This window comes from Chiloscyllium plagiosum, unplaced genomic scaffold (assembly GCF_037043375.1).
Source record: "Chiloscyllium plagiosum isolate Xiang-an unplaced genomic scaffold, Cpla_swu_hap1 HiC_scaffold_1, whole genome shotgun sequence".
Classification (NCBI taxonomy): Eukaryota; Metazoa; Chordata; class Chondrichthyes; order Orectolobiformes; family Hemiscylliidae; genus Chiloscyllium; species Chiloscyllium plagiosum.
The window spans coordinates 21180202-21207342 of record NW_028270139.1 but is presented as its reverse complement, the minus strand read 5'-3'; the positions used below and the strand labels follow the sequence as shown (position 1 = coordinate 21207342).

The window sequence follows — 27141 nt, the reverse complement described above, 5'->3', positions numbered from 1 at the left end:
TTTGCATGTACAGCTGCAATTGTGAACCACAAATGTACAAACTGCAACTCATCTCATCATAACCCCATAACACAAATGGTATGCTGTAGTATGGGGGGAGGAAGAAGGGAGTGGTGGAGCATGGGAATGGTACTTCCAGAATCAGTGCTCCAGCACCATTTTGTCTAAACTCTTTCTATCTCAATTAAAGTTCAGGCCCATGTTGCAATTCCTATGTTTTTAGGATGATCCCTTAAAATGTTATTGTTCAACATAAATAATTAAAGCTTATATGTTATTCCACATATAGCCAGAGATGTGCATTGCTCCACTATTATCAGATATTTTTCCATTTCTCCTCTTCTGTCTAGTATGGTCATATCTTTTGCTAACGTTTAAAAATCTGTTAATATATATTCTCAGTGGTATTGTTATTCTTCCACTAGGTTGTCCACACTTAATCCAAGTTTATAGTTAGTTATACAGAAGGAGCACATTTTGCCTCACCCTTTCTTTGTGACTTGTGTTTGGGTTTCCAATCTTCCCTAGATATACACACCTTCATCACTTATATTGCACCTTCATTGCACAATTTATTCCCTTTCTTTAAAGGGATAGTTTTTCCTTCATCCCTTTAATTTTCTATCATGTTCTTAATGGCCTTCTTTTCCCATGGAGGAGGCAGAGGGATGGTTGTTGGGGGGGAGGAGGAGGAGGGGGGGGAATGGGTGGGGAGAATAATTGAACCATGAGATGTGGCCTCCGATGAACACAAGCTACCAACCCAAGAGACATGCTCCCTCCCACACCTTGAACCAGCTGCAGGTCTCACCAGCATTTACCCAGCAGTCCAGTGACTGGGCATGGGTGTTTCCCACTGCTGTTAAAATTCCTCTGGAAGCAGAAGGAGGGACTTTGCACCCAGAAGTATTTCATATTCACAATATGTATCTTCTCATAGCTTTCAAAACACACTTCTGTTGTATGTTTTGACAAGAACCTTGTCCCGTCAATCTATGGAATTAACATTAACAAAATACTTGCTTGCTTTGTAAGGAGTGTTGTGTCTTGACCAAATATTTTATATCTGTGAGAGATTTGGTTTGTCATTGATAGCCTGTCATTGGGTTTGATTTCTGTTGTGTACCTGACACTTTCAAATGACATCCCACAATTACAGGTCAGGAAGTCTATTTATAACAGATGGAATGTGTACTTACATGACAAAGGTTTGGTTTTACATGTTGCAAAATCTACTTCATTAATATCAATCCACCAAAGTTGATTAGATTAGATTACATTACAGTGTGGAAATAGGCCCTTTCGGCCCAACAAGTCCACACCGACTCGCCGAAGCATAACCCACCCAAACCCCTACATTTACCCCTTACCTAACACTAGGGCAATTTAGCATGGCCAATTCACCTGGCCTGCACATCTTTGGACTGTGGGAGGAAACCGGAGCACCCGGAGGAAACCCACGCAGACACGGGGAGAATGTGCAAACTCCACACAGTCAGTCGCCTGAGGTGGGAATTGAACCCGGGTCTCTGGCGCTGTGAGGCAGCAGTGCTAACCACTGTGCCACCGTGCCGCCCCAATATGAGAATATGAGAATATGAGAAATCTGATTTCTTATTAAAAGTTTTCTTTGGAAGTTGGGGGAGGGGAAGAATTTGTCTTATTAAGCTTTCTACACTGCTTTATCCCCTTTTTTATTTAACACTATAAATCTTCATTGCTCCAGATTGGATTTATGCTGGGAGATGAACAATAGGACCCTGCAGAAACCTGACACATGGACACATGTGGAAACTGAAGGATAACTGACCCAAGGCTCTCCATCCACTTTGAGGAACATGCAGCAGAGCAGCCAGAAAAACAAGGGTAATGTGCAATGTCTTCATAAAACCCTGGGTAAAGCTGGTGTCTCCTAGCAATAACAAATCTCAATGGTTTCCCATGCAGCCTCTGAATCCCACTCCCAAGTCACGACCAAGAAGAAGATCTCCATCCAATAGGCCCAGCAAGCAGCACCTTACAGCAAACCCCAGAGAAGAAGGAGCAGCTACAAACCTCAGAGGATGCACTGTCAATGTCTTTCTGCCCAGTGTCCACAAGCACTGTGACACTCACCTCTCAGTGGTTAATCTGTCTAGAGTAGACATGATGTGGAGATACTGGAGTTGGCCTGGGGTGGTCAAGGTCAAAAATCAAACAACACCAGATTATAGTCCAATAAATTTATTTGAAATTGCAAGCTTTTGGAACTCAGCTCCTTCTCAAGCGAGGTGTGATAGAGAGGTATAGGACACAGTATATATAAGCAAAAAGTTAACAACTTTAAAACCAGCTGCCCTTGTTGAATCCTTTAATCAGTTAGGAGGTGTACTGCTGATTAAAATGCAAAATCTGGATTCCTTTCAAGTCTTTGTCCCTAGATAATTAAAGGTTTTATCAATGTCTAAGAAGTGAAATCAGGTTAGACACTACTTTAGGCATGAGGTCCCACTTCAAATCTGTCTATGTTTTAAGCTGAGGTCAGGGTTTTTTTTTGACAGAACAGAATCATGAATGAAAATGTGTGTGTGTGTGTTTGTGTGTGCATGTGAGAGAGAGAGAGATAAAGAGAGAAAGAGAGAGAGAGTGTGTGAGACAAAGAGAATATGCGTTTCTCTGTATCTGTGAGTGTGTGTGCATTTGAGAGAGAGGGTGTGTGCATTTGAGAGAGTGTGAGTATCTGTGTGTATTTGAGAGAGTGTTAAGAGTGTGTGCGTGTGTGTTTGAGAATGTGAGCGTGTGCGCGCATGTATGTATATATGGATGGGAGCGTGCATGTGTGAGTGTTTGTGTGTGGAAAAGGGTCTGTGTAACAGTTGAATTATTGTTTGATTTTTGACCTTGTGTAGAGTAGATTCAGAGCCACATTCTGGAAAATGGAGCACTGATATATTGTGGTTATGGGTATGTTCGCCGAGCCGGGAAGTTGATTTGCAATCATTTTGTCCCCTGTCTGGGTGACACCTTCAGTACTTTGGAGCCTCCTGTGAAGCGCTGCTGTACTGTGTCTCTTGGGAATTTATTTGATTCTATTTCTGCTGCTTCTGCTTGCAGGTTGTTAGTTGTAGTGGCTGGTATATTGGGTCCAGGTCTACGTGCTTGTTGATGGAGTCCGTGGCTGAGTGCCATTTTTCTAGATGCACCCAAACTCCAAATCTTTACACAAACCTAGAGCACTGATATATCCCTGCAGCATCAAAGTCACCAACAGCATTGTGGGTGATTTCCAGCTGCCCTTCTTGTCAAGGGTTAACAAATGGCGGGAGATGATTGGAATGTTGGTGGTTAGAGTTTAATTGCCTTTGTTGAGTACTGAGTGCTTTCCTTCATTGAAAAACCCTTAACTGAATTTTTCCAGAATAGTATTTTTCATTCCTGCTTTGATTCTCTCTCTTTGAAATGTTTGCATTGTGCAGGCAAGCATGCATCGAAATCTGAGGTCCTCGCATTTGCTGTGCACATTCTCTGAGAAGCCTTGTTTTCACAATTAATTCAGACAAAGATAGTGGTAGTAAATGTTTCCTTTGAGTCATTTACACCTTACCTTCCCCATCTGGAATACACCTTCTCTCCAATAATTATAGATGGTATTCCCTCTTACCTTCTTCAAAATTCGCCATGACGATTGACCCTTTTGTAATTTCCTCAATATTCCTGCTTTCCCACCTGCTCAATGTAGTCCCTTGTTCAGTTCAGCCTTGCTTGGCTATCCTAGTCAGATTTGCTGGTGTCAGCTTGTGAGACCAATCAGCCTCCACTGCTTGCAAGTGGTTATCTTCAGCAAAACGATTGCATAGGACTGAGACTTCTCTTCAGCAGGTCGACCTAGTGGGGTTTCACACCTTACAACGTAAGTAGCTATGATTTACAAGCCAGACTGTATATGGCTGAGATTCCCATGAGTTGATTGATGGAGAGAAGTTTTACATCTTGCTCTGAAAGCATTTGAGTAAAGAAGGAGCTTAGTAATGATGGAGTTAAATAATTGTATTCACTGGAGCTTGGGGGAAGAGATCTATCCTACCAGCTCCACACCTCACAAATGTTGTTTTTGAAAATATGTTCTTGGCTAATGAGATGGTGCCTATGAATGAAATTTCAGCAAGCTGAGGAGTTAGTAAGTATTCCTAACACACAAATGAATGCAAAGGAACAAATCACCCAATTGGAAAGTTTTGAGAACTTAATAGGCATGAGAATTTGGTTGACAACTGTGTCAGCCATGATCAAATAGTGAAATAGACTCAAAAGTGCCAAATGGCCTAATTCTGCTCTTATATCTTATGATCAATAATCACCCATTGGGAAGCTACATTTTCGCCTCCTCCCCCGCCTGTTTCTGCTAAAAGCTCTGGGAAAACCGAGAAAATTCAATCCATCCACTCACTTATCCATCCATTAATTTGCTCACACAGATTTCATTATCAAGGATACCATTCTCATTATGTCATGCATGTTTTACCTAGTGCTATCCATCTATACCTTAATGGAATACAGATTTTAGTCAGGCACAGGTCAGGAATGTGGTGGAATGCTCCCCACAACACTCAAGAAGCTTGACACCATCCAGGACAAAGCAGCCCGCTTAATTGGCAGCTCATCCACAAACATCTACTGCCTCCCCACTGATGCTCAGTAAAAGCAGTGTCTACTAACTATAAGACGCACTTCGGAAATTCACCAAAGATCCTTAGACAGCACCTTTTAACGTGACAACCACTACCACCTAGAAGGACAAAGGCAGCAGATACATGGGAACACTACTACCTGCAAGTTCCCTCCAAGCCCCTCGCCATTGTGACTTGGAAATACATCGCCGTTCCTATAATGATGTTGGGACAAAATCCTAAAACTCCCTTGCTAAGGTTTATCTACAATATTTGGAGTACAGCTGTTCAAGAAAGCAGCTCACCATCACTTTCAGTAGTGCAACTAGGGACAGGCAACAAATGGTGGCCAGTCAGTGATGCCCATGCGGCAGAGAAAGTGAATTTTTAAAAATCCAGGTTTTCAGATGACATTATGTTATGCAGATCAATAAGTCATGTAAATTCGAATAGGGAGTTGAAAATGGACAAAGATAGATTATATGGCTTGATCAATACTAAAGCAAGTGTAGTTCATTGTGAGAAAATATGTTCCATTAGTTTGGATGCAAAACAGATAAATTGGAATATTGTCTAAATAGGGGAAATGAATGACTTCAAAAGAGCAAAGAGTATTGGGAGTCTTCAGCTCAAAAATTAGTCAAAAGCTTATTTAAAAATCTAGCAAAAAAAGCTGATGGAAAATCGGCCGTTAACTTAAAGTAGGTGCAATATAAAAGGAAGAAAGTTATGTTTCAGCTGAGCCTTGTTCAGGCCCCATCTGGCCTACTGTATTCAAGCTGAAGCAGTGTACCTCAGGCAAGATATACAGTATTGCCTTTGAAGGGGGTGTGTGGTGTCTATTCAGCAAAATGATTTTGAGGCTTAGTGAGTTAAATGATGAGGATAGTTTGCACAAGTGTGACTTTTACAGTAGCTAACTCTTTGTCTGACATCTGCCACTGGATGAACAAAAGTTGAAGCCAACAGAAAATTGGAGAGTCCAAACTCGTGATACTCATTCTCAAGTACACATTCTGTTCTCTTGTTACTGATGCCATCTCCTTAGCTTGGCTCTACCAAATTTCTCATACACTTAGTGTCATTTTTGTCTTTGAGATGAGCCTCTGATTACCTCTCCATGCCACCATGGATCTATATATTTCCACTCTTGTAATATCACTGAACTTCACTCTTGTCTCAGCTTGTCTGCTGCTGAAACCCTCACTTTGTACCTTTGTTGCCTCAACTATTCCAGTATGCTCCTGACCTGCTTCCTCCCCTAAACTTGAGGTTATCAAAAACTCTGCATCACCTGTTCTTAATCACAAGTCCCATTCTTCTAATCCCATCCCAACCCCTCTCCCAATTCACAGATCTACACTCGATTCCAGTTATATTTTGAAACTAATCTTCCCTGTTGTCAAACCTGTGCCTGAATCTTTACCTTTCACTTGATTCTTATTTATCTCAACTGACCTCACCTCACCCTCACTAATATTCCAGATTGCATGAGATCTTGCCTTTCTTGCCCCATTGCCAATAAGAGCTGACAGCCATGTTTCCCATCCTCATCCCACATAGGTTGATATTATAAACTGTTTCCTCTTCTCAGGCACGTTTGCCCTCTTCCAAAGTTCTACTTCACCATCAAACTCAATTTGATTTGATTTGATTTGATTTATTATTGTCACGTTTACTGCGATACAATGGAAAGTATTGTTATGTGTCTTATCCTGACAAGTCGCCCCTTACATAAGTACATCAGGGTAATAAAGCAGAACATAGAATATAATGTCAAAGCTACAGAGAAAGTGCAGAGAAAGATCAACTCTAATATATGAGAGGTGTGTTTATAACCACGGGGAAGAAGTTTTTCTTGAATTTGTTGGTATGTGTTTTCAAACTTTTTCCCTTCAGAGTCTCTTGACTGTGCCTTGCCTGTCTTTCCCATACCTTCACGTTCAATTTCCTCTAACGTTTTTTTCAGCTTCGCCACAAGATTGAAACAACCTTAATCAATGTCACAACTGATTGGACTTGAAAGCTTCACTTCCTCGGTACCGAACTTTAGCTGAGTTTTTTCAACATTTTCTCTTTTCACTATAAGTGACAGTGAAGTTAATTATCCCTCCATGTCCTTTCTGACATCTCAGCATTCTTTTGTAACCTTCCTGGAGGAGCTCTTCTCTGTTGTCCAGCTGAATAGCACCGCCTTGACCTGGCTTCAGTTGTAGTCAGAGAATCTCCTGCAATGAGTGATGTTCAAATTCTCTTACTGCTAAGTGTTACACAAAATGTGAAAACGTACCTCCACTTTGCAAACTATACATGATGTATCGCCTTAACTACTATCTATTGTTTAATTTTTCGGTGGGTCTTGACATGGATTTTGTTTTCCAATCTCACTGGATGCTTTTCCCAATGTGTGAGATCTCTGGGCGTGGTCGGCGTTTATAGTTTATGCAGGTGTGTGAGGGAAGATGCTTTAAAAGCAGACGTGTGACAGCAGGAATCTGAACAGAAAGCTGATTATCTGACTGCCTGGACCCGAGGCTGATCCCTCTTTTGTTTTGACGTAGTTGCACTTGTTCACAATCGCCAAGTGCAAGAGGCATTTCAGTGTGGCAGCATCTCCCGAGTATCAGAACAGCATAGTCATCCTGCCTTCTCAACTGGGGAGGTGAGTCTTTCAGCGACAGTTATTGAATTATTAGAGGGAGCAAAGTGCATCGCTCACTGAGAGTGTGCACTATACACTGAATTTAATGTCACATCTAGGCTGCACAATTTAAGAAGCGATTTGCTCTCCATTGATTGTTGAGCCCAATGTTTAATATTTGAACCCTGTACCTGCCTCTAAAGTCTGACATTCTTTTCACGCACATCAAAGGAGAGAATGGTCTGTTACTTTGACAGCTACGTGTTCCAACTTGCTGCAGTTCAGAATAAAATTGGAGACGAAAGGGTCGCCTGCATTATACTGAAATGTTAGCTCTGTAGTCTGCAAGTTTATTTTTATATCCAGTCAGTCTGCAGGCATTGCTTTGTAAATTATGTCAACGTTTTCAGCCGAAGGTTACGGTTAGAAACAATCACTAGATTCCAATAACAAAGTGTTGTCGTTCTCACACATCTAGAAATGTTTTGAATTTTTTTTGCCCTGCTGTAATGACTGTTCTCAGGATTTCCGTCTGAAAGATATTCCTTTTGTCAGAACTTCAGGTTGCACGGCTCATGGAGAATGTGCCTTTGGGGGAAAACGCTAATCACTCAACCAGACACTGATCTCGTTGAGTTCACTGAGCATTTCAGTCCCTTGTTCCCCGTCTCCGATTTCAATTTCAAACGCACGGAATGTAGTGACCAGCCAGGGTCCAAGTGAACTGCATTTGTCAACAAGTCAAATTCAGATGGCTCATTGTATATGTAAGCTGTTCTTTATAATAAGGTGTATCCATTCACTTTGAGGATAATCCCTGTTTGCCATCTGAAGCAGTAAAATGATTAATTTTAATCAGCAGTCATCTTGTAACCTATGTCACCTATTCAATTGACTGTGGTATAGAAGGAATCACTTATCTACTGTATGATTTTGTGGGATATTTAGCTCTGAATTAGCTTGGTTTCAAAACTGAAATTTGAGCAGTTCTGATTGTAAAGGGCAATGATAACTGGTTTATACTCTTAGATCATCAACCCTGAATTAGCTGACAACAGTTCTGGGTTTGACAAATAAGATTCTCCTTTGATGTGCCAACCATTTTGGCTGACCAAATCTCAGCTACCTCAGATTTCCTCCCCACATTCTAGATAGTCCTAACGGAACTTTACAGGAATGAGTGAGGGAAAGTATGGATTAGACAATAGACAATAGACAATAGGTGCAGGAATAGGCCATTCAGCCCTTCGAGCCTGCATCGCCATTCAATATAATCATGGCTGATCATTCCTAATCAGTATCCTGTTCCTGCCTTATCTCCATAACCCTTGATTCCACTATCTTTGAGAGATCTATCCAACTCTTTCTTAAATGAATCCAGAGACTGGGCCTCCATTGCCCTCTGGGGCAGAGCATTCCACACAGCCACCACTCTCTGGGTGAAGAAGTTTCTCCTGAGCTCTGTCCTAAATGGTCTACCCCGTATTTTTAAGCTGTGTCCTCTGGTTCGGCACTCACCCATCAGTGGAAATATGTTTCCTACTGCCTGAGTGCCCAATCCTTTCATAATCTTATACGTCTCAATCAGATCCCCTCTCAGTCTTCGAAACTCAAGGGTATACAAGCCCAGTTGCTTCAGTCTTTCAGTGTAAGGTAATCCTGCCATTCCAGGAATTGACCTCGTGAATCTATGCTGCACTCCCTCAATAGCCAGAATGTCTTTTGTCAAATTTGGAGACCAGAACTGCACACAGTACTCCAGGGCCCTGGTCTCACCAGGGCCCTATACAGCTGCAGAAGCACCTCTTTGCTTCTATACTCAATTCCTCTTGTTATGAAGGCCAGCATGCTATTAGCCTTCTTCACTGCCTGCTGTACCTGCATGCTTGCCTTCATTGACTGGTGTACAAGAACACCCAGATCTCTCTGTACTGCCCCTTTACATAAATTGATTCCATTGAGGTAATAGTCTGCCTTCCTGTTCTTGCCACCAAAGTGGATAACCATACATTTATCCACATTAAACTGCATCTGCCACGCATCCGCCCACTCACTTAACTTTTCCAGGTCACCTTGTAATCTCCTAACATCCTCATCACATTTCACCCTGCCACCCAGCTTTGTATCATCAGCAAATTTACTAATGTTATTGCTGATACCATCTTCTACATCATTAACATATATTGTAAAAAGCTGTGGTCCCAGCACGGATCCCTGCGGTACCCCACTGGTCACTGCCTGCCATTCCGAAATGGAGCCGTTTATCACTACCCTTTGTTTCCTATTAGCCAACCAATTTTCAATCCAATCTAGTACTTTGCCCCCAATATCATGCGCCCTAATTCTACTCACTAACCTCCTGTGTGGGACTTTATCAAACGCTTTCTGAAAGTCCAGGTACACTACATCTACTGGATTTCCCTCGTCCAACTTCAGAGTTACATCCTCAAAAAATTCAAGAAGATTAATAAAGCATGATTTCCCCTTCATAAATCCATGCTGACTCTGACCTATTCTGTTACTACTATCCAGATGTGCAGTAATTTCATCCTTTATAATAGACTCCAGCATCTTTCCCACCACTGAGGTCAGACTAACTGGTCTATAATTTCCTGCTTTCTCTCGCCCACCTTTCTTAAAAAGTGGTATAACATTAGCCACCCTCCAATCCTCAGGATCCGACCCCGAATCTATTGAACTCTGGAAAATAATCACCAACGCATCCACGATTTCCCGAGCTACCTCCTTCAGTACCCTTCATCTTAGCCTTGACAAAATGGATTGAGTGAGGACATCGGTCAAACGGAGCACCTCTAGCAGACAGGGTCACCTATTAACTTTTTATGTTGTACTTTCTTTAAAGCTTCTCTCTATGTAAATTAAGTGCATATCTTCAACAAGGAGTAAGTGATATGCACACTAATTAGAAAGATGTGTTCACTCTCATGGATTTTACTCATGTCTTTGAGGGAAGATTACACATTCATGTGAGAGAGTCACATTATAAATCATTGATTGTGCAGAATTATTAACTGACAGCCCCAATTATCAGAAATTATTATGTCCTTTAATCATTCAGTGGCCCAGGTGTCAGGAACATAAGGTATTACAACTTTTACTCACAGCAGAAGTCTTCCTTGGTTGTGTTCACTGTATGGATGTACATCATGATGTAAAAAATGGAAATATTATGGAAGTATTCAAGTTGTGGCAATATCTGTGGAGAGGAACAGGGTTAACATTTCACGTCTCTAATCTTTCATTGAAACCAGGAAAAAAAAAAGCCATATCAAAAATAGTTGGGACAAGGATAAAGCAAGGATTGTGTTAGGAAGACTATTTGACAGAAGAGTTTATCTCCCAGGCCCAAGGGAACAGTAATGGGGTAAGAAGAGAAATGAAAGCTGTACCTAGAGCAGGTGTGCTGTTCAAGGAAGGAAAACAAATAAAACAAGCAAAGAAAAAGAATCAGAAAGGGGGCAGAGATTATGCTCTGCAATTGTTGAACTCAGTGTAAGGTTTGGAAGGTTATAAAATACCCAATGAAAAGGTGAGACTGATATAGTCATTGACGTACCAGAAAATGAAAAGATTGGGTTGAAAAAAGAAATGTTCAACATATCCTACAAAAGGTCAAGCATTCTTCAGTAGCTTCATCAAATGACCTTCCCTCCAGGGAGGGGAGAATTGGTTAAAAAAAAATACAGTGTATTCATGATGTTCTGAATGAATCCTGCAGGCATTAAGCCTTATCTCCTTGGAAACAGATCTGTTTAACCTGATCATAGTCCTCAGTATGACAGGAGAACTCACCAAACTGAAGATTTTGTCATCTTAGCCTTGACAAAATGGAATAGGTCAGTTCAAAAGTGCAAGGAGGAGCCTACTATTTGTTGGAAATATGGCAAAGGATTTTCATTGGGCCATATCAATGATATTTTTCAGGAGCTCCTCCCTCCAGAGCAGGTATCATCTGCCAAAGTATGGTGACTGTTTCTAATACTACATCTGTTAAGATGAAATCCATACCAGAGCTCACCAACAGGCTCCCACCAGGCTTTCACTTAAGGTGGGATGTATTTTTCATTTCAATAATTAAGCCTCTTTTTTTCATTGTTGTCTCTTCTAATCCTAGAAGAATTGAATCTCACGAAACATACTTAGTAGGTGCTAAATTTCCCCTTCACCTTACCTAAATGATTTTGTTTTGTTAATCCACAAAATAAGTGTGAGATGACAGATCATGCAAAGGAACATCACAGATTTCATTTAGGGCTGAATAACTGAATCATTCTAAAATAAAAGGTAATTTAGATCTTAATTAGCTCATAATATTTTAATTCTGATTTTTATCTTTAGATGAACCTGGGGATGAGGTCCATCAGTGGAAGTTTGTGTTCTGTCCTATCCCTCACAATTTTGGGTAAGATTCTTTTTCCATAAATGTTCTGTACCAGCAGTCTGACTATTCCCATCCTGTCAGTTATATAATGCAAATAACATTAATACATGAATCCACTTGAAACTAGACTAAGAGATCACTGGTTCATTTCACTTAGCATTATCAATAGAAAGATTATTAGCCTAATTATCTATGAAGCTAAATGCTGGAGATGAAAAATCAGTACTCAGTTTTATAATTTGGAGACTTTAAGTAACATTAATATATGGTAATTAAAATTAAAGCAGAGCTAAAATAACAGGAATTAAGGTATAGATAGCATTGGTTCAATCAGCAGAGTTCAAAGTGAATGTTTGTCATTTTCAAATATTCCCCTTAGCACATTTTTAGGCTGACACCAAATTCATTCAACAACCAACTACTTGCCTAAAGATTGTGCGTAGAGGAATGTAATAATAACATCTGAAGCTTTAATAAATGAAGTCCACTGCTCACAAAATAAGCTCCATATGCACATGGCCAAGAGGAACACAGAAATGGGAAATCTGATAATATGAAGTCAATGGCATGCTCTGATCTGATCAATTAATTTGGAAGAGCTTGCAGAAAATATGAGAATATAGATCATATGATTAATTGAGCACTCTATCAAATATTGATCAACTAAAATTTAGAATATTGTGCATTGGGTACGAAAGAATTTTTGTAAAGTATGGAGAGCCCAGAGAAAAGACAGCAGAGTGACAGGGAGAGTAAATAATGTCATTTGACTTTGTTGATGAAAAGCTTGAAAGGAGACAAAGTCCAATTATTTAAACTAATAAGAGAAAGAAAAGCAGGGTGTGGGTCAATGAACTACAGTACACAACTCAGGATATCGGTACAAGATGAATGTGAATTTAGAAATGTCATGTGCTAGCAAACTTGATCAAGTATTACCAACTTGATGTGACATTTGACATATAAGGAAGTATTACAAACAAGTCTAAGTTTGGAGTCCATATTAATGAGTTTAAGTACGTAGACTTTAAATGATTTATTTGTTTTCTTTGAACAGTCTCCCAAAGTTGTGGCTTGCAGCAGCTCATGGCTGACAAAGAAACAATTGTGAAGATTTTGTCTTCAGGAAAGTGTAAGTTTAAACTACAAGGATCAAGTGAGGGGAGATATGCTACAAAGTAAAGGGTGAAGCAAAGTATTAGGGAAGGGCAACAATTTGGCTAATGATTGTCAAAGTGTGATAAGAAGGAATAGACAATACAAATGTAAGAGTACTTCAGCAGAGGAGGCCAAAGATTGTAAACCTGATTTAAAAAAAAGAGTATAGGGTCCTGTACCTGAATCCATGAAAATTTATAATGAATAGGATGAATTCTCACACAGACAGAGAGACATAGAATCCGTACAGTGTGGAAGCAGGCCATTCAGCCCATTGATTAGATTAGATTACTTACAGTGTGGAAACAGGCCCTTCGGCCCAACAAGTCCACACCGACCCACCGAAGCGCAACCCACCCAGACCCATTCTCCTACATTTATCCCTGCACCTAACACTACGGGCAATTTAGCATGGCCAATTCACCTGACCTGCACATTTTTGGACTGTGGGAGGAAACCGGAGCACCCGGAAGAAACCCACGCAGACACAGGGAGAATGTGCAAACTCCACACAGTCAGTCGCCTGAGGCGGGAATTGAACCCGGGTCTCTGGTGCTGTGAGGCAACAGTGCTAACCACTGTGCCACCGTGCCGCCCCGAAGAGCATCCCATCCAGATCCATCCTCCTATCCCTGTAACCCTGCATTTCCCATGTTTAATCGACCTTGCCTCTACATCCCTGGACACAACGGGAAATTTAGCATGGCCAATCCACCTAACCCCCACATCTTTGGTCTGTGGAAGGAAACTGGAATACCTGGAGGAAACCCAGGCAGACATGGGGAGAATGCAAAACTCCATGCCTACAGGCATCCGAGGGTGGAATTGATCTGAAGTCCCTGACACTGAGACAACAATGAGCCACCATTAATCGAGTGAGCCATTAAGCCACCATATCACATATACTTTGTGTGATTTGATAAGCATGACAGAAACATGGTTGAAAGGTGGCCAAGTCTAGCCTGATTGTTGAATTTATTTGTCATATCGGAACAACAGGAAGTTAGAAAAAATATGCTGTGTAGCTTTGTTAATTAACTATGGTATTAACTCTGTACTTAATTTGTAAGATCAAAATGTACAATCAGTTTGGGTAGAGATAGGAAATAATAAAACTAAAAGTCACATATAGGAGTAGTTTAGAAGCACCATAATGGCGGTTACATTGTATGATAGAATATACAGGGATGAATTAAATAGGGCATGTAAGGAAAGTACTGCAATAATGATGGGTGACTTTAATCTACAATAAGATTGTTAGAATCAAATTGGCTTGGAGGTAAGGTAACCTGGAGTGTGAAGTGATGGAGTGTTTTGAGGATGATTTCTTAAAGAAGTATTTTCTAGAGCCAACAATGGAGCAGGCTATTGCTGACCTAATAATGTATAAAAAAAGAAGATTAGTCAAGTAACTCATTGCAATAGAGCCTCCAGGTGATATCAATCATAATATGACGGAATTTCATGTTTAGTTTGAAATGGGGAAGTGTAAATCTATGACTACTGAAAATATGCATATGGCCAAGGCGAACACAATCATGGGGATTCCTTTGAACTGAGGCCAGGGGTATGCTCTGATCTATTTACCATTTTAAATTTAAACAAAGGGCAGAGCTGGATAACGTGAACTGGGAAATTAAGTTTAAAGATAAGACAATATAGTTGTGTTGGCAGACTTTTATGGAGACATTTAACAACTCAGAACAACTATTTCTGTCTGTGAGAAGGAGAAACATTTTGAGTATGATGCATTATCCATAGTTAAATAAGGAACTTAAGGCTAGTATTAAGTTGAAAGAACACTGTATAAGGCTGCAAATATTAATCACAAGTAAACAATTGGATAAACTTTAAGAGGAGAAAGTGAGGTCTGCAGATGCTGGAGATCAAAGTTGAAACTTTATTGCTGGAACAGCACAGCAGGTCAGGCAGCATCCAGGGAACAGGAGATTCGACGTTTCGGGCACAGGCCCTTCTTCGGCCTGTGCCCGAAACGTCGAATCTCCTGTTCCCTGGATGCTGCCTGACCTGATAAACTTTAAGAACTAACAAAGAATGACTGAAAGGATTAAAAGGAGTGGAAAGCAGTGTGTGAGAGAAGGCCATCTAGTAATATGAATATAGCTAGTAAAAGTTCCTAGATGTATTTGAACAGGAATGCTGTTCCTCTGAAGAGTGAGTCTGGGGAATTGAAAATGGCAAACAAAGAACTGGCAGGTATTTTCCACATGCGCTCACAGTAGAAGACTTAGAGTACCTCGTAAAGATAATAGAAAATCAAGAGGTAACAGGGAGGAATGAACTTAAAACAATTACCAGGGAAAACGTGCTAAGGAAACTATTGGGTTTAAAGGCTGACATATCCCCCTAACCCACACCCTTGGGTTTTGAAAGATTTGGCAGCACTGATAGTAAACTCATTGGTTATAATGTTCAAAAATTCTTTAGATTCTGGAAGAATGGATTGCGACTGAGTTCCTTGTGGTGCAATTTATTAATGCCATTGGGAGGGCTTTAAACTAACTTGGCAGTATTGTGGGAATCAAGATAGAAAAGCAGAGGGGAATTCCAGGACTTGCAAAATACTGAGGGAGACAGCTAGCACTAGCGTATAGAATGGTAAGGTAATGAGTAAACTCAGAGTAGGAGTAAAAGAAAGGAATTCTAAAACAAAGTTAATGTGCACGTATGTAAATACATGGAATATAGTAGATTAAGTTAGGGAGTTAGAGACGCAGATTGCAAAGTGGAAATATGATATGGTGGCAGCAATGGAGACCTCATTCAAGAAAAGGCAAGACTGAGTGTAAAATGTTCCTGGGTATGAGGTGTTCAAGAACGATAGAAATGCAAGGAAAGTAGGTAAGGTAGCAATGTTGGTCAAGAAGGGCATTGCACTGTTGGAAAAGGAGGAAGTCTCAGAGAGTTCAAAGGCAGAGTCAATTTGGCTATAGTCATAGAATAAAAAAAAGGTACAATTACATTGCTTGATGTAGTCTATGGCACATCAACTAGTGGAAGGGATGTAGATGGACAAATGCCAACATTGTAGAGTAGCCATAATGGGGGAATCTCAATTAGCCAAATATACACTGAGATACAAGGGGGCGGGAAGGGGCATGTGTTCTTAGCTTGTGTTCAGGAGAATTTTCTTTTGCAGTATGGGTCCAGTCTAATGAGGAGGGAGGTGTTATTGGATCTGGTTCTTGGAAATTAGGTGAGTCCAATGAATCAAGTGTCAGTGGGGAAACATTTAAGTGAAAGTGATCATTGTAGAGTAAGATTCAGGATGCTGTTGGAGAATGACATGCAACAATTCAGAGTGAGAAATATCAATTAGCAGAGAGCTGACTTTAGGAGCCAGACAAAGCTGGAAAGGATCGATTGGAATAAGAGATTGGTGGGAAAAGTAGTAACTGAACCACCTTCAAGGAGCAGATCATTTGGTATGGTCAAGGTGTATTCCTTCTAATGGAGAAAGTAGGACAATCAAATCCAGAGTTCCCTGAATGACAAAAGAGGTAGAAATTAACATTAGAAAAAAAACATGCTTATAATAGGTGTATTGCAAAAAAAAAGAACAATTGAGAATCACCAGGAATGTGGAAGGTTGAGAGTGGAGATGGAGAAAGTGAGGACTGCAGATGCTGGGGATCAGAGATTAAAAATGTGTTGCTGGAAAAGCGCAGCAGGTCAGGCAGCATCAAAGGAGAAGGAGAATCGACGTTTCGGGCATAAGCCCTAACAAAGGACACTGTATGCTGCATTAATTGCACTCTCTACATGTTCTGCCAGCTTCAATAATCTGTGCACATATACATCCAAGTAACTCTGCTCATGTATCCCTTTTAGATTTGTACTGCTACTCTGTATTGTCTTTCAATGCTTTTCTGGCCAAAGTGCATCACTTCACACTTCACTGCATTGAACTTCATCTACAACTGAACTGCCCATTCCACCAACCTGTCCATATTCTTTTGGAGTTCTACACTGTCCTCCTCACATTTTACAATTCTTCCAAGTTTGTGTATTCTGCAAGCTTGGAAATCCAATTTATTAACATGTACCAGGAAAAACAAAGGTCCCACCATCAATCCTTGCAGAACTCCATGAGAAACTATTCTCTGGCCTGAAAACTATCCATTGGCCATTACTCTTTGTTTCCTATCACTCAGCCCATTTTGAACATATGAAGCTGGCAGAACATGTAGAGAGTGCAGTTAATGCAGCATACAGTGTCCTTGGTTTTATTAATAGAATACAAGAGCATAGGCACTGAGTGTGATGTTGAACTTGTACAAGACACTTGTTAGACCTCAGCTGGAGTATTGTGTGAGTTGTGGGCGTCACCTTATTGGAAAGATGTGAATACATTGGAGGGAATGCAGAAGTGATTTACAAGAATGGTTCCAGGAATGAAAAAGTTAATCTATGAGGATAGATTGAAGAAGTTGGGAACATTGTCCATGGAGAGAAGGCTGAGAGGAGATTTCATTGAGGTTTCAAAATCAGGGTGGGCTGGACAGTGCAAATAATGAGAAGCTGTTCCCATGCAGAAAAGAAAAAAGAATGAGAGGGCATTGATTTAAAGTGATGTGCAAACAAACCAAAGGTGATGTGAGAAAAATATTCTTATCCAGCAGGTAGTTAGGGTCTGGAATGCACTGACCAGAAATCTGATGGGGACAGATTCAATTAAAGCTTTCAAGAGGGCATTGGATATTCATTCAAATAGAAGTGGTGTGTGTCGATATGAAAAAAGGCAGGAGATTGGGACTAGGGAATAGAACTGGTGCAGGCACAATGGGCCAATTGACCTTCTGTATTGTAACAATTCTGTGGTTGCAAAATGTCAAATGTAAAACTTTTTATTCAAGAAGGAAGGAGGCAGAAAATCTAATGTCTGACATGGGGAAAATGCTAGAATCCATTAATAAGCAATTAATAGAAAGATACTTAGATGATCAAAAAGTGATTAGGAAGAGCCAACATGATATCGTGAAATGGAAACTTAATTAACTAATCTATTAAAGACTTTTGACAAAGTAACATCCATTGTTTATTGAGGGAAACCCATAGATATTATGAATACTGATTTCCACATGGTTTTTGATAAGGTGTCATATCATGGGTTGCTGCACAAGATAAGAGAACATAGTTTAAGGCAGGACTTTACCACCTGAGTGGGGTTGCGAGTTGAAACTTTAGGCTTGTGAGCTTTGATGCAGCAATAACTGCTGGGGAACTTTGACAGACTGTACTCTCACTCTAACGGAACCTCTGCTCTCGTGGCATCATCCCAAACCACAATTCTCAGTAATTGCTGCAACCATTTTCAAGCCTCAAAGTGAGATCACAGTGGGAGCAAAATTGGGAGTCACTGGTGTTGGAAGTAATATATTTGCAAGGGCAAAGGATTGGTTCGCTATAGGAAGCAGGAAGTAGGGATAAATGGATCTTTTTTGATTTGGCAAGTTGAAACAAAGGAAGTGCCCTAAGGATTATTGTTGGGGCCTCAACTATTTACAATCAATATCAATGAAATGACATCAAAATAATTAGGAAAGTAAATTGTCAAGAGGAGGTAAATTAGCTCTGATCCCCAGCATCTGCAGTCCTCACTTTCTCCATCTCCACTCTCAACCTTCCACATTCCTGGTGATTCTCAATTGTTCTTTTTTTTTGCAATACACCTATTATAAGCATGTTTTTTTTTTAATGTTAATTTCTACCTCTTTTGTCATTCAGGGAACTCTGGATTTGATTGTCCTACTTTCTCCATTAGAAGGAATACACCTTGACCATACCAAATGATCTGCTCCTTGAAGGTGGTTCAGTTACTACTTTTCCCACCAATCTCTTATTCCAATCGATCCTTTCCAGTTTTGTCTGGCTCCTAAAGTCAGCTCTCTGCTAATTGATATTTCTCACTCTGATTTGTTGCATGTCATTCTCCAACAGCATCCTGAATCTTACTCTACAATGATCACTTTCACTTAAATGTTTCCCCACTGACACTTGATTCATTGGACTCACCTAATTTCCAAGAACCAGATCCAATAGCACCTCCCTCCTCATTAGACTGGACCCATACTGCAAAAGAAAATTCTCCTGAACACAAGCTAAGAACACATGCCCCTTCCCGCCCCCTTATATCTCAGTGTATATTTGGCTAATTGAGATTCCCCCATTATGGCTACTCTACAATGTTGGCATTTGTCCATCTACATCCCTTCCACTAGTTGATGTGCCATAGACTACATCAAGCAATGTAATTGTACCTTTTTTTTATTCTATGACTATAGCCAAATTGACTCTGCCTTTGAACTCTCTGAGACTTCCTCCTTTTCCAACAGTGCAATGCCCTTCTTGACCAACATTGCTACCTTACCTAATGATATAGAGAGCTGAAGCAAGTTGGCAAACATTTGACAGATGGTATTTAACATGGGTAAATGTGTTTTCCTCCACTTTATGAATGGAGCCATGGTTTAAGAAAAAAATATCTCCTATTTCAATCTAAGGGACACCACCATGATGAGAATTTTTTGTGGAATCTTTTACTGTAACTTTTTTCAATATGTATCAAATACATCTGATCACTAGCACGTGGTATCATTTTAAAGAAGGTGAAGTTGGCTTTCCTCATAATATTATCCTGCGTGATAGAAACAGTGCCTCCTACAATTATTTTCTCATGAGTTTTGCATTACTGTTCTAAGTTTTTCCTGAACTAATACTGTTTGAAAGCAAAAGTATGTTTAGAGTTTCAAAATATTGGAACACTTGAAAACTGTTAATTCTAGAACTCAACTATGTGCTTTATTTCATTTTCAGTAATCCAGTGCTCAGCAGCTATGGACATTTTATTGCTGATGGATGGATCCTATAGCATAGGGAAAGGAAGCTTTGAGCGGTCAAAGCACTTTGCTACCAAACTCTGTGATATTCTTGACATTAATCCTGACCGGGTAAGAGTGAATGAATGAAATAAAATTAGTTGGAAAATTGAAGCATCATGTTTATTCTAAATCCAGGTTGATTTGTTAAAGTACCTGGTATGCATTTCTACTCAAAAAGCCTAAATATGCGGGTTAGATCACAGCTAGTGTATTTTATCCATTATACTTACCTAAATCTGAAACAAACAGTTAAGCCTTTCTTACTGCTATCCCTCAATTTCAGATTTAAGTTTAGCAATTGACATGCACTGTCTATTAGATGTAACACCCAGGTCTTAAACTAGATATTCCACAGTCATTTATAAGGCGTTCATCATGTTAGTGATTTCAAGTTTTCCTGGGTCTTTGTTATCTGAACATTTTTTTTTTGTTATCAGGTTTAATACTGCTCTCTTTTGCAGCCTCATCCTTCCTTCATTTGCCTTGTAGCTACCTTTACCCACCCCGTCCATATGCTCATGCTCCAGTCCAATTACTCTTGCATCATCCTCCTCCCCTAGGGCAGGGCCTTGGTGAGGCCACATTGATACAGTTTCAGTCTCCTTGCTTGATAAAGTATTTAACTGAGCAGTTCAGAGAAAGTTCACTTGACTCAGTTCAGAGATGAAAGTCTTATGAAGGAAGGATGAACAGGCCATTATGTTTGAGGTTTAGAAGATTGAGTGATCTCATTGATTCATATAGAATGCTGATGGGACTTGGTGTGGTGGCCAAGGAGATGATGTAACCTCTTGAGGGGAGACTAGAGCCTGGGGAGAGGAATTTAAATGTCTCCATTTTTAAGATGGAGATGAGGATAATTGTCTTCAGTCTGAGGGTGTTTGTCTGTGGAAGTTACTTCTCTAGAAAGAAGTGAAGGCTGGGTCATTCAATTTATCGAAGGCTGAGCTAGATAGGTTCCAGATGGAGAAGAGAATCAGGGTAAAGGGGGAAGACAGTGAGGTGCAGCTGAGATCATAACCAGATTACTCATGATCTTATTGTTTGTGGTAAAGCAGGGTCTACGGGCTGAATGGTCTCATCCTGCTCTGTGTTCCAATGAAATCTGGTTGTCATAATCTGAAAATGTGACAATCATTCTTTCATGACCTTAACACATCCTCAAGTGTTACACATCCAATAAATTATCCTTCAGGTGTAGTGACTATTATTATGTGGACAAATGCAAATGAAAATTTGCACACAGTATGATAACACAAACAGCTTGCTTTGGTGATTGTGGAAATAATAGTCTCTGAGAAGATGGTGAGGCAGAAACCCTCTTAACATTTCATAAGTACTTGTATGTGCAGTTGAACCTACAATGTTACAAAGCTGGAAAGTGGGATTAGATTGGATGGCTACTTGTCAGATAGCACGGACCTGTTGGGCCAAATGACCGACTTCTGTGCTGAAAATATCTACGATTCAATGGAGAATTTTTTGTATTTCTTAGAATAATGCCAAGTGATCTTGAATTCAGGCTTGAGCAACAGCTTTCCTGACAAGAATGCTATCAACTAATATAAGGTAGTAAGAGATGTTCTGAAAAATGCATTTCAGATGTGTTTCATTTGAGTACATAGAAAAACATAATTTTATCTCGAAGTCTCGCAACGCAAGGAGAAAAAGCTCTAGTTCAAACAAATTCAAATCAACTTTATTTTAAACTGAAGTGAGTTAGCCTGTGGCAATACTTAATGTGCTTTAAACTTAAAATTCAGCATATGTTCATTTTACTGTGCAAAAGACTACATTTGTCAGAAAATTAAATTTATATGTTTTGTAAATCAAGTACATCTGATATGTTGGACCTTGTTTGAAAAGACAGCTTTAGCAAGGTTGATTAAAACTTAAACCAGATCAACTTGTACAAACATTATGCACTTAAATGCCGCAGCACAATAAGAATGGCTAAGGTCATGAATCTGTCTATGTTCAAGTTTCATTTTGCACCATGCTAAAGGCGGGATTTCATCTCAAATAGGTTCGCATAGGAGTGATCCAGTTCAGTTCAAAACCAAAAGTAGAATTTGGGTTAGAAACCTATCCTACAAGACAAGAAACAAAAGAAGCTATCAAAAAAATTTTCTTCAGGCAAGTATGGCCACTGCATAACTTGTAGAAAGTAGCACCTCTTTACCTGGGCAACATTCCTGGGAGATAGAACTATAACTTTTTAATGAATTCCAAACTTCAACAGCTATCTTAAAGAGTTAACCTGTTGTTTTCTCTTCATATTTCATATAGGGGTGGTGGCACAGAGATTGGCACTGCAGTAAAGTATGTGCTACATAAAGGGTTTCATGGAGGACGGCAAGGTGTCCTGAAGGTCATTGTAATTCTTACAGATGGTAAATCGCAAGATAATGCAACTGTGCCTTTGAGATTTGCTAAGAACAGTGGAATGACAGTATTTGCTGTGGGAGTCAAGCATCCAGGGTAAGAATAATTGTGCTGAGAGAGAGGTGTGATATTTTATGTGTGGACAACATTTGCTACATGGTTCTTCACTAGTTGCTTATGGTGTCATCCATAGGTGGAAAGAACTGGCTAGTTTAGCCAGCATGCCCAGTGAGATGCATGTGTTCTATGCAGCACACTATAATGACGCTGTTAATGGTTTGTATACTACACTGACACAGTCTACAGTCTGCTCTGATGTACATCCAGGTAGGTAACATTGGTTTTAATTCTCTTTCTGAAACAATGCAGTAAATCTCTACTTGACATATCCAAAAATATTTCAGGTTAATTTACGAATTTTGCACTCCCATTGGATACCTGGTGTGCACATTGCATGATTTTCCATTTAGTTAAAATGTTCATTGTGCAGTCAGATTTCCAAAAGGTCGGACCACTAGATACTCCTTGTGAAGAGGAAACTCTGCCTTCATGTAGAGGATACCCTCTGTTGTATAGTGTGGGCATTGTCATTGTTCTGAATGAAAGATCCATCAACACAAGTCTTGGCATCCAAGAAGTGCCATTCCAGCAGCTGAATTGTATCCAACCCCAATCTACAACCTCATGCCCAACATATTCCCTGTCTATAGTTGCCACAAGGCCAGGTGATCAATCCTGGCTCAATAAAACTTATGGGCGGTGGTTGGGGGAGTTATTCCATGTTGGTAAGAAATGTAACAAGTTTCTTAATGAATGAATTAAAAAAGAATAGCTGGGAAACCACAACCAATTGATCAAATCTAAGCTCTGCAGTTCTGCATCAACCCATCATGAATAGTGGTGGACAATTAAACAACAATTATGGGCGGCACGGTGGCACAGTGGTTAGCACTGCTGCCTCACAGCGCCAGAGATCCGGGTTCAATTCCCGACTCAGGCGACTGACTGTGTGGAGTTTGCACATTCTCCCCGTGTCTGCGTGGGTTTCCTCCGGGTGCTCCGGTTTCCTCCCACAGTCCAAAGATGTGCAGGGTCAGGTGAATTGGCCCTGCCAAATTGCCCGTAGTGTTAGGTAAGGGGTAAATGTAGGGGTATGGGTGGGTTTCGCTTCCCACCCATAATCTAATCTAAAAAAAAAACTCACTGGGGGAGGAGGAGGCTCAACAAATATCCACATCTTCAATGATGGGAGACCCCAGCACATCAGTGGACTGAGACAAAACTAAAGTGTTTTCAACTACTTTTGGAGAAAGTGCCAAGTACCTCCTACTGAGGTACCCAACATTACAGATACCAATCTTCAACCAATTCCAATTCACTCTATGTGATATCAAGAAATAGTTGGAGGCATTGAATATTGCAAAAGTTATAGGCCCTGACACCATTCTGGCAATAGTACTGAAGAGATATGCTCCAGGCGGCACGGTGGCACAGTGGTTAGCACTGCTGCTGCACAGCGCCAGAGACCTGGGTTCAATTCCCGCCTCAGGCGACTGACTGTGTGGAGTTTGCACGTTCTCCCCGTGTCTGCGTGGGTTTCCTCCGGGTGCTCTGGTTTCCTCCCACCATCCAATGATGTGCAGGGTCAGGTGAATTGGCCATGCTAAATTGCCTGTAGTGTAAGGTAAGGGGTAAATGTAGGGGTATGGGTGGGTTTCGCTTCGGCGGGTCGGTGTGGACTTGTTGGGCCGAAGGGCCTGTTTCCACACTGTAATCTAATCTAAATCTAAAACTTGCCGCTCCCCTAACCAACCTGTTTCATTGCAGCTACAACACTGGCATATATCTGACAATGTGGAAAATTGTCCAGGTATGTTCTATAGTCAAAAAGCAGGACAAATCCAACCCAGCCAATGACTGCTCAATCATTCTACCCTCCATCATCAGTAAATTGATGGAAGGTGTCATCAACAGTGCTATCAAGCTGTATTTTTCTTATCAGTAACCTGCTCATTGATGCTCAGTTTGGGTTCTGCAAGGGCCACTCAGCTCATGACCTCATTACAGCTTTGGTTCTAACATGAACTAGAAATGTTTTTATCCAAAGGTGAGGTGAGAGTGACAGTCCTTGACATCAAGTCCACATATGACCAAATGTGAAATCAAGGAGCCCTATCAAAATTGGAGTCAATGGGAATTGGGGGAAAACTCTCCAGTGGTTAGAGTCATACCCGGCAAATAGAGAAATGGTTGTGGTTGTTGGAGATCAGACATCTCAGTTCCAGGACATTCCCGCAGGAGTTCTTCAGAGTAATGTCCTAAGTCCAGCCATCTTTAGCTGCTTCATCAATGACCCCTCTAGAAGGTCAGATTGCAAAATGTTCAGCACCATTCATAGCTCCTTAGATATTGAAACAGCCCATGTTCAAATGCAACAAAATATGGAGTATATCCAGAATTGGGCTGACATGTGGCAAGTAACATTCTTGCCAGACAAGTACCAGATGATGACTATTTCCAGCAAGAGATAATCCAATCATTGTCCTCTGACATTCAATAACATAACCATCACTGAATTCCCCACTATCAACATCTTGGTGGTTACGATTAACCAGAAACTCAACTGAACTTGCCATAAAAATACAGGGCAAATGCTAGAAATGTGCTTGGAGTAACTCAATTCCTGATTCCCTGAAGCCTGTCCACCATGTACAAGGTACAAGTCAGAATTGTGAATAAATAATCTCCACTTGCTTGGATGTGCACAGCTCCAAAGACACGCACGCAGCTTGACACTATGCAGGACAGTACAGCCAAACTTAACTCACATTACATCCACAAACATTTGGTTCTTCCACCACTGATGCTAGATTTACAGGATACACTGCAGAAATTCACCAAGGCTTTTTAGACTGCACCTTCCAAACTCACAACTGCTATCATTTAGAGGACAAGAGCAGCAGATACATGGAATACCCACCATCTGCAAGTTCCCTTCCAAGCAACCCATCGTCCTTACATGTGACTGGGTCAAAGCCCTAGAAATCCCTCCCCAATAGCATTATGCAGATACCTACACCAAATGGATGGAAGATGTTCAAGAAGGCAACTCACTACCACCTTCTCCAGGGCAGCTAAGGATGGGCAACAAATGCTTGCCCAGCCTGTGAAGCCCATGTTGCATGAATGAATTAATGCAAAATAAAAACTGCCTGCTGAGTTCACCTTTGTCCATTACCCCCTCTCCCTGCATTCCTCATCCCGTGAGAAGAAATAGAGACAACTTGCTGTGGAATCCTCTCTGGATTAGGCTTCGACTGATGACCTTTACAACACAGGCATGAAATGCTTGGCAGTGTGCTGTCTAATCACTCTTAAGGAGCTGATTGATAAGTGATCCAGTGATTATCTCACAGTGGGAGTTGTGTGTTAGCCACCACCCAATATCTCACTCCCAGACTTAGAAAAATATAGGAAAATATTGACCATATTTGCAAACTTGCAAACATTCAGGTTCTAGTTCCATTACAATCGCAACACAGGTTTCAGAGGAAGAATTATGCAAAATGACCAGATCAATTTCAGTAGTTTTTCATCCAATGGAATTAAGATTAGCTTGGTGACTCTGACATCCAAACAGAAGAAACAATGATTGATTTTGCAGATACCGTTTGGCTTTAATTATTTTTATGGGTTTGGAGCAGGGAATTAAAGTAGTTGTACTGGAATCAGATGACTTGTAGGAGGTGGACAAAATAGGATTGCTGGAATGGAATCTGGATGTTGGAGGGAGCCAGATAATTTAGTCTTTTCAATTTTTAAATATTTACTCCATTTTGAATGAAGATACCTGTGTCACTGTGAATTATCTTTCAAGACCTTTAAAATTCACAAGGAAATGTAGAAACATTTAATTCAGTCACATTTGGTCCTCTGATTTCGCAGCCTGCAAGGTGGTATCACGGTTTTGCCAGAGAACAACAGTCAATGCTGAGAAGAAATACCTTGGAAGCCATATTTGCTGGAAAGGCAACATTGACGGCCTGAAAGGACATGGAAAACCAATGGCTACCTTCTGTCCTTCCTACAGGTCAGTTTGTTCAACTCTTATTAACAGTAGATGCTTTCAAGAGTTTGATTATTTCACCAGAATTTGATTTCATCAATAGTTATCCTGCTAACCCATGAACAGGACAGCTGATGGAAGGGATGGTGGCTAGGACTCAAAACACAGTGTCTAAGTGCATGTATGCATGTACGCATCTAATCACAGAAATACATACATATCATGGAATTGTTCCCAAGCATTGCTCTAGATCTACACATCTTACCTTTGGTTGCTATTTGCAGTAATATCCATTGGGAGAATCTTTTGGAAAACATTTACATGGCTTGAGCCTAGATATTTATTCCCAAGGGGAATGGATGTGGAGAAAAAACAGGAGTATTTGGCAACACAAACCCAAACTTTAGAATGGCTGCTCAAACATTTTGATGTACGGGGCAGGCTGGATTAGGAGGGAGGTCAGCTGACCTGGAGAGACCTGAAGAGGATGTCAATGTCATGGCAGGATGGGGAATAAAAAAAACCTGCTTGGAGGTTCCCACACTGTGTTGAAAGCTTAAAAATAAAGATTAAAGTAAACCATTTTTCCTGTTCTGATACCTCACAGCTCTTATTACCCATGCCATCTAATTCCTAGTATTTATCCCCTTGTCCCCCATACCCTCCTTATCAATCTATGCCCCTCTGCTGACCCCCAGTTCTTTATAGTTCCTATGTCAACTTGGTGCCAACCCATGCCAAGTCTTGACCCCACCTACTACCTTCGTCCTTTTACCAACCCCACCAACTCACTCAGTATTCACTAGAAGCAGATCTCAGGACTTGTGCACAGAAAAGAAAAATTAATGTTCTAATGAAGTAGGTGTATTGCAGAGTTTAGAGCTGAAAATGTGTTGCTGGAAAAGCGCAGCAGATCAGGCAGCATCCAAGGAACAGGAGAA

At 40.6% G+C, this 27141-nt stretch overlaps 1 protein-coding gene across 1 annotated transcript in view; it reads left to right on the top strand.

Moving 5' to 3' along the window:
* Positions 1-11646: 11646 nt before the first annotated feature.
* LOC122555074 (von Willebrand factor A domain-containing protein 2-like) overlaps positions 11647-27141 on the top strand; it is a 43757-nt gene continuing 28262 nt past the window's right edge. Inside the window, exons 1-7 of the mRNA XM_043700742.2 lie at positions 11647-11710; positions 12747-12821; positions 19685-19818; positions 21776-21885; positions 22039-22230; positions 22328-22461; positions 26080-26224. Of these exons, the coding sequence (XP_043556677.2) occupies positions 11647-11710; positions 12747-12821; positions 19685-19818; positions 21776-21885; positions 22039-22230; positions 22328-22461; positions 26080-26224 (854 nt within the window). The remainder of the gene's footprint in view (positions 11711-12746; positions 12822-19684; positions 19819-21775; positions 21886-22038; positions 22231-22327; positions 22462-26079; positions 26225-27141) is intronic.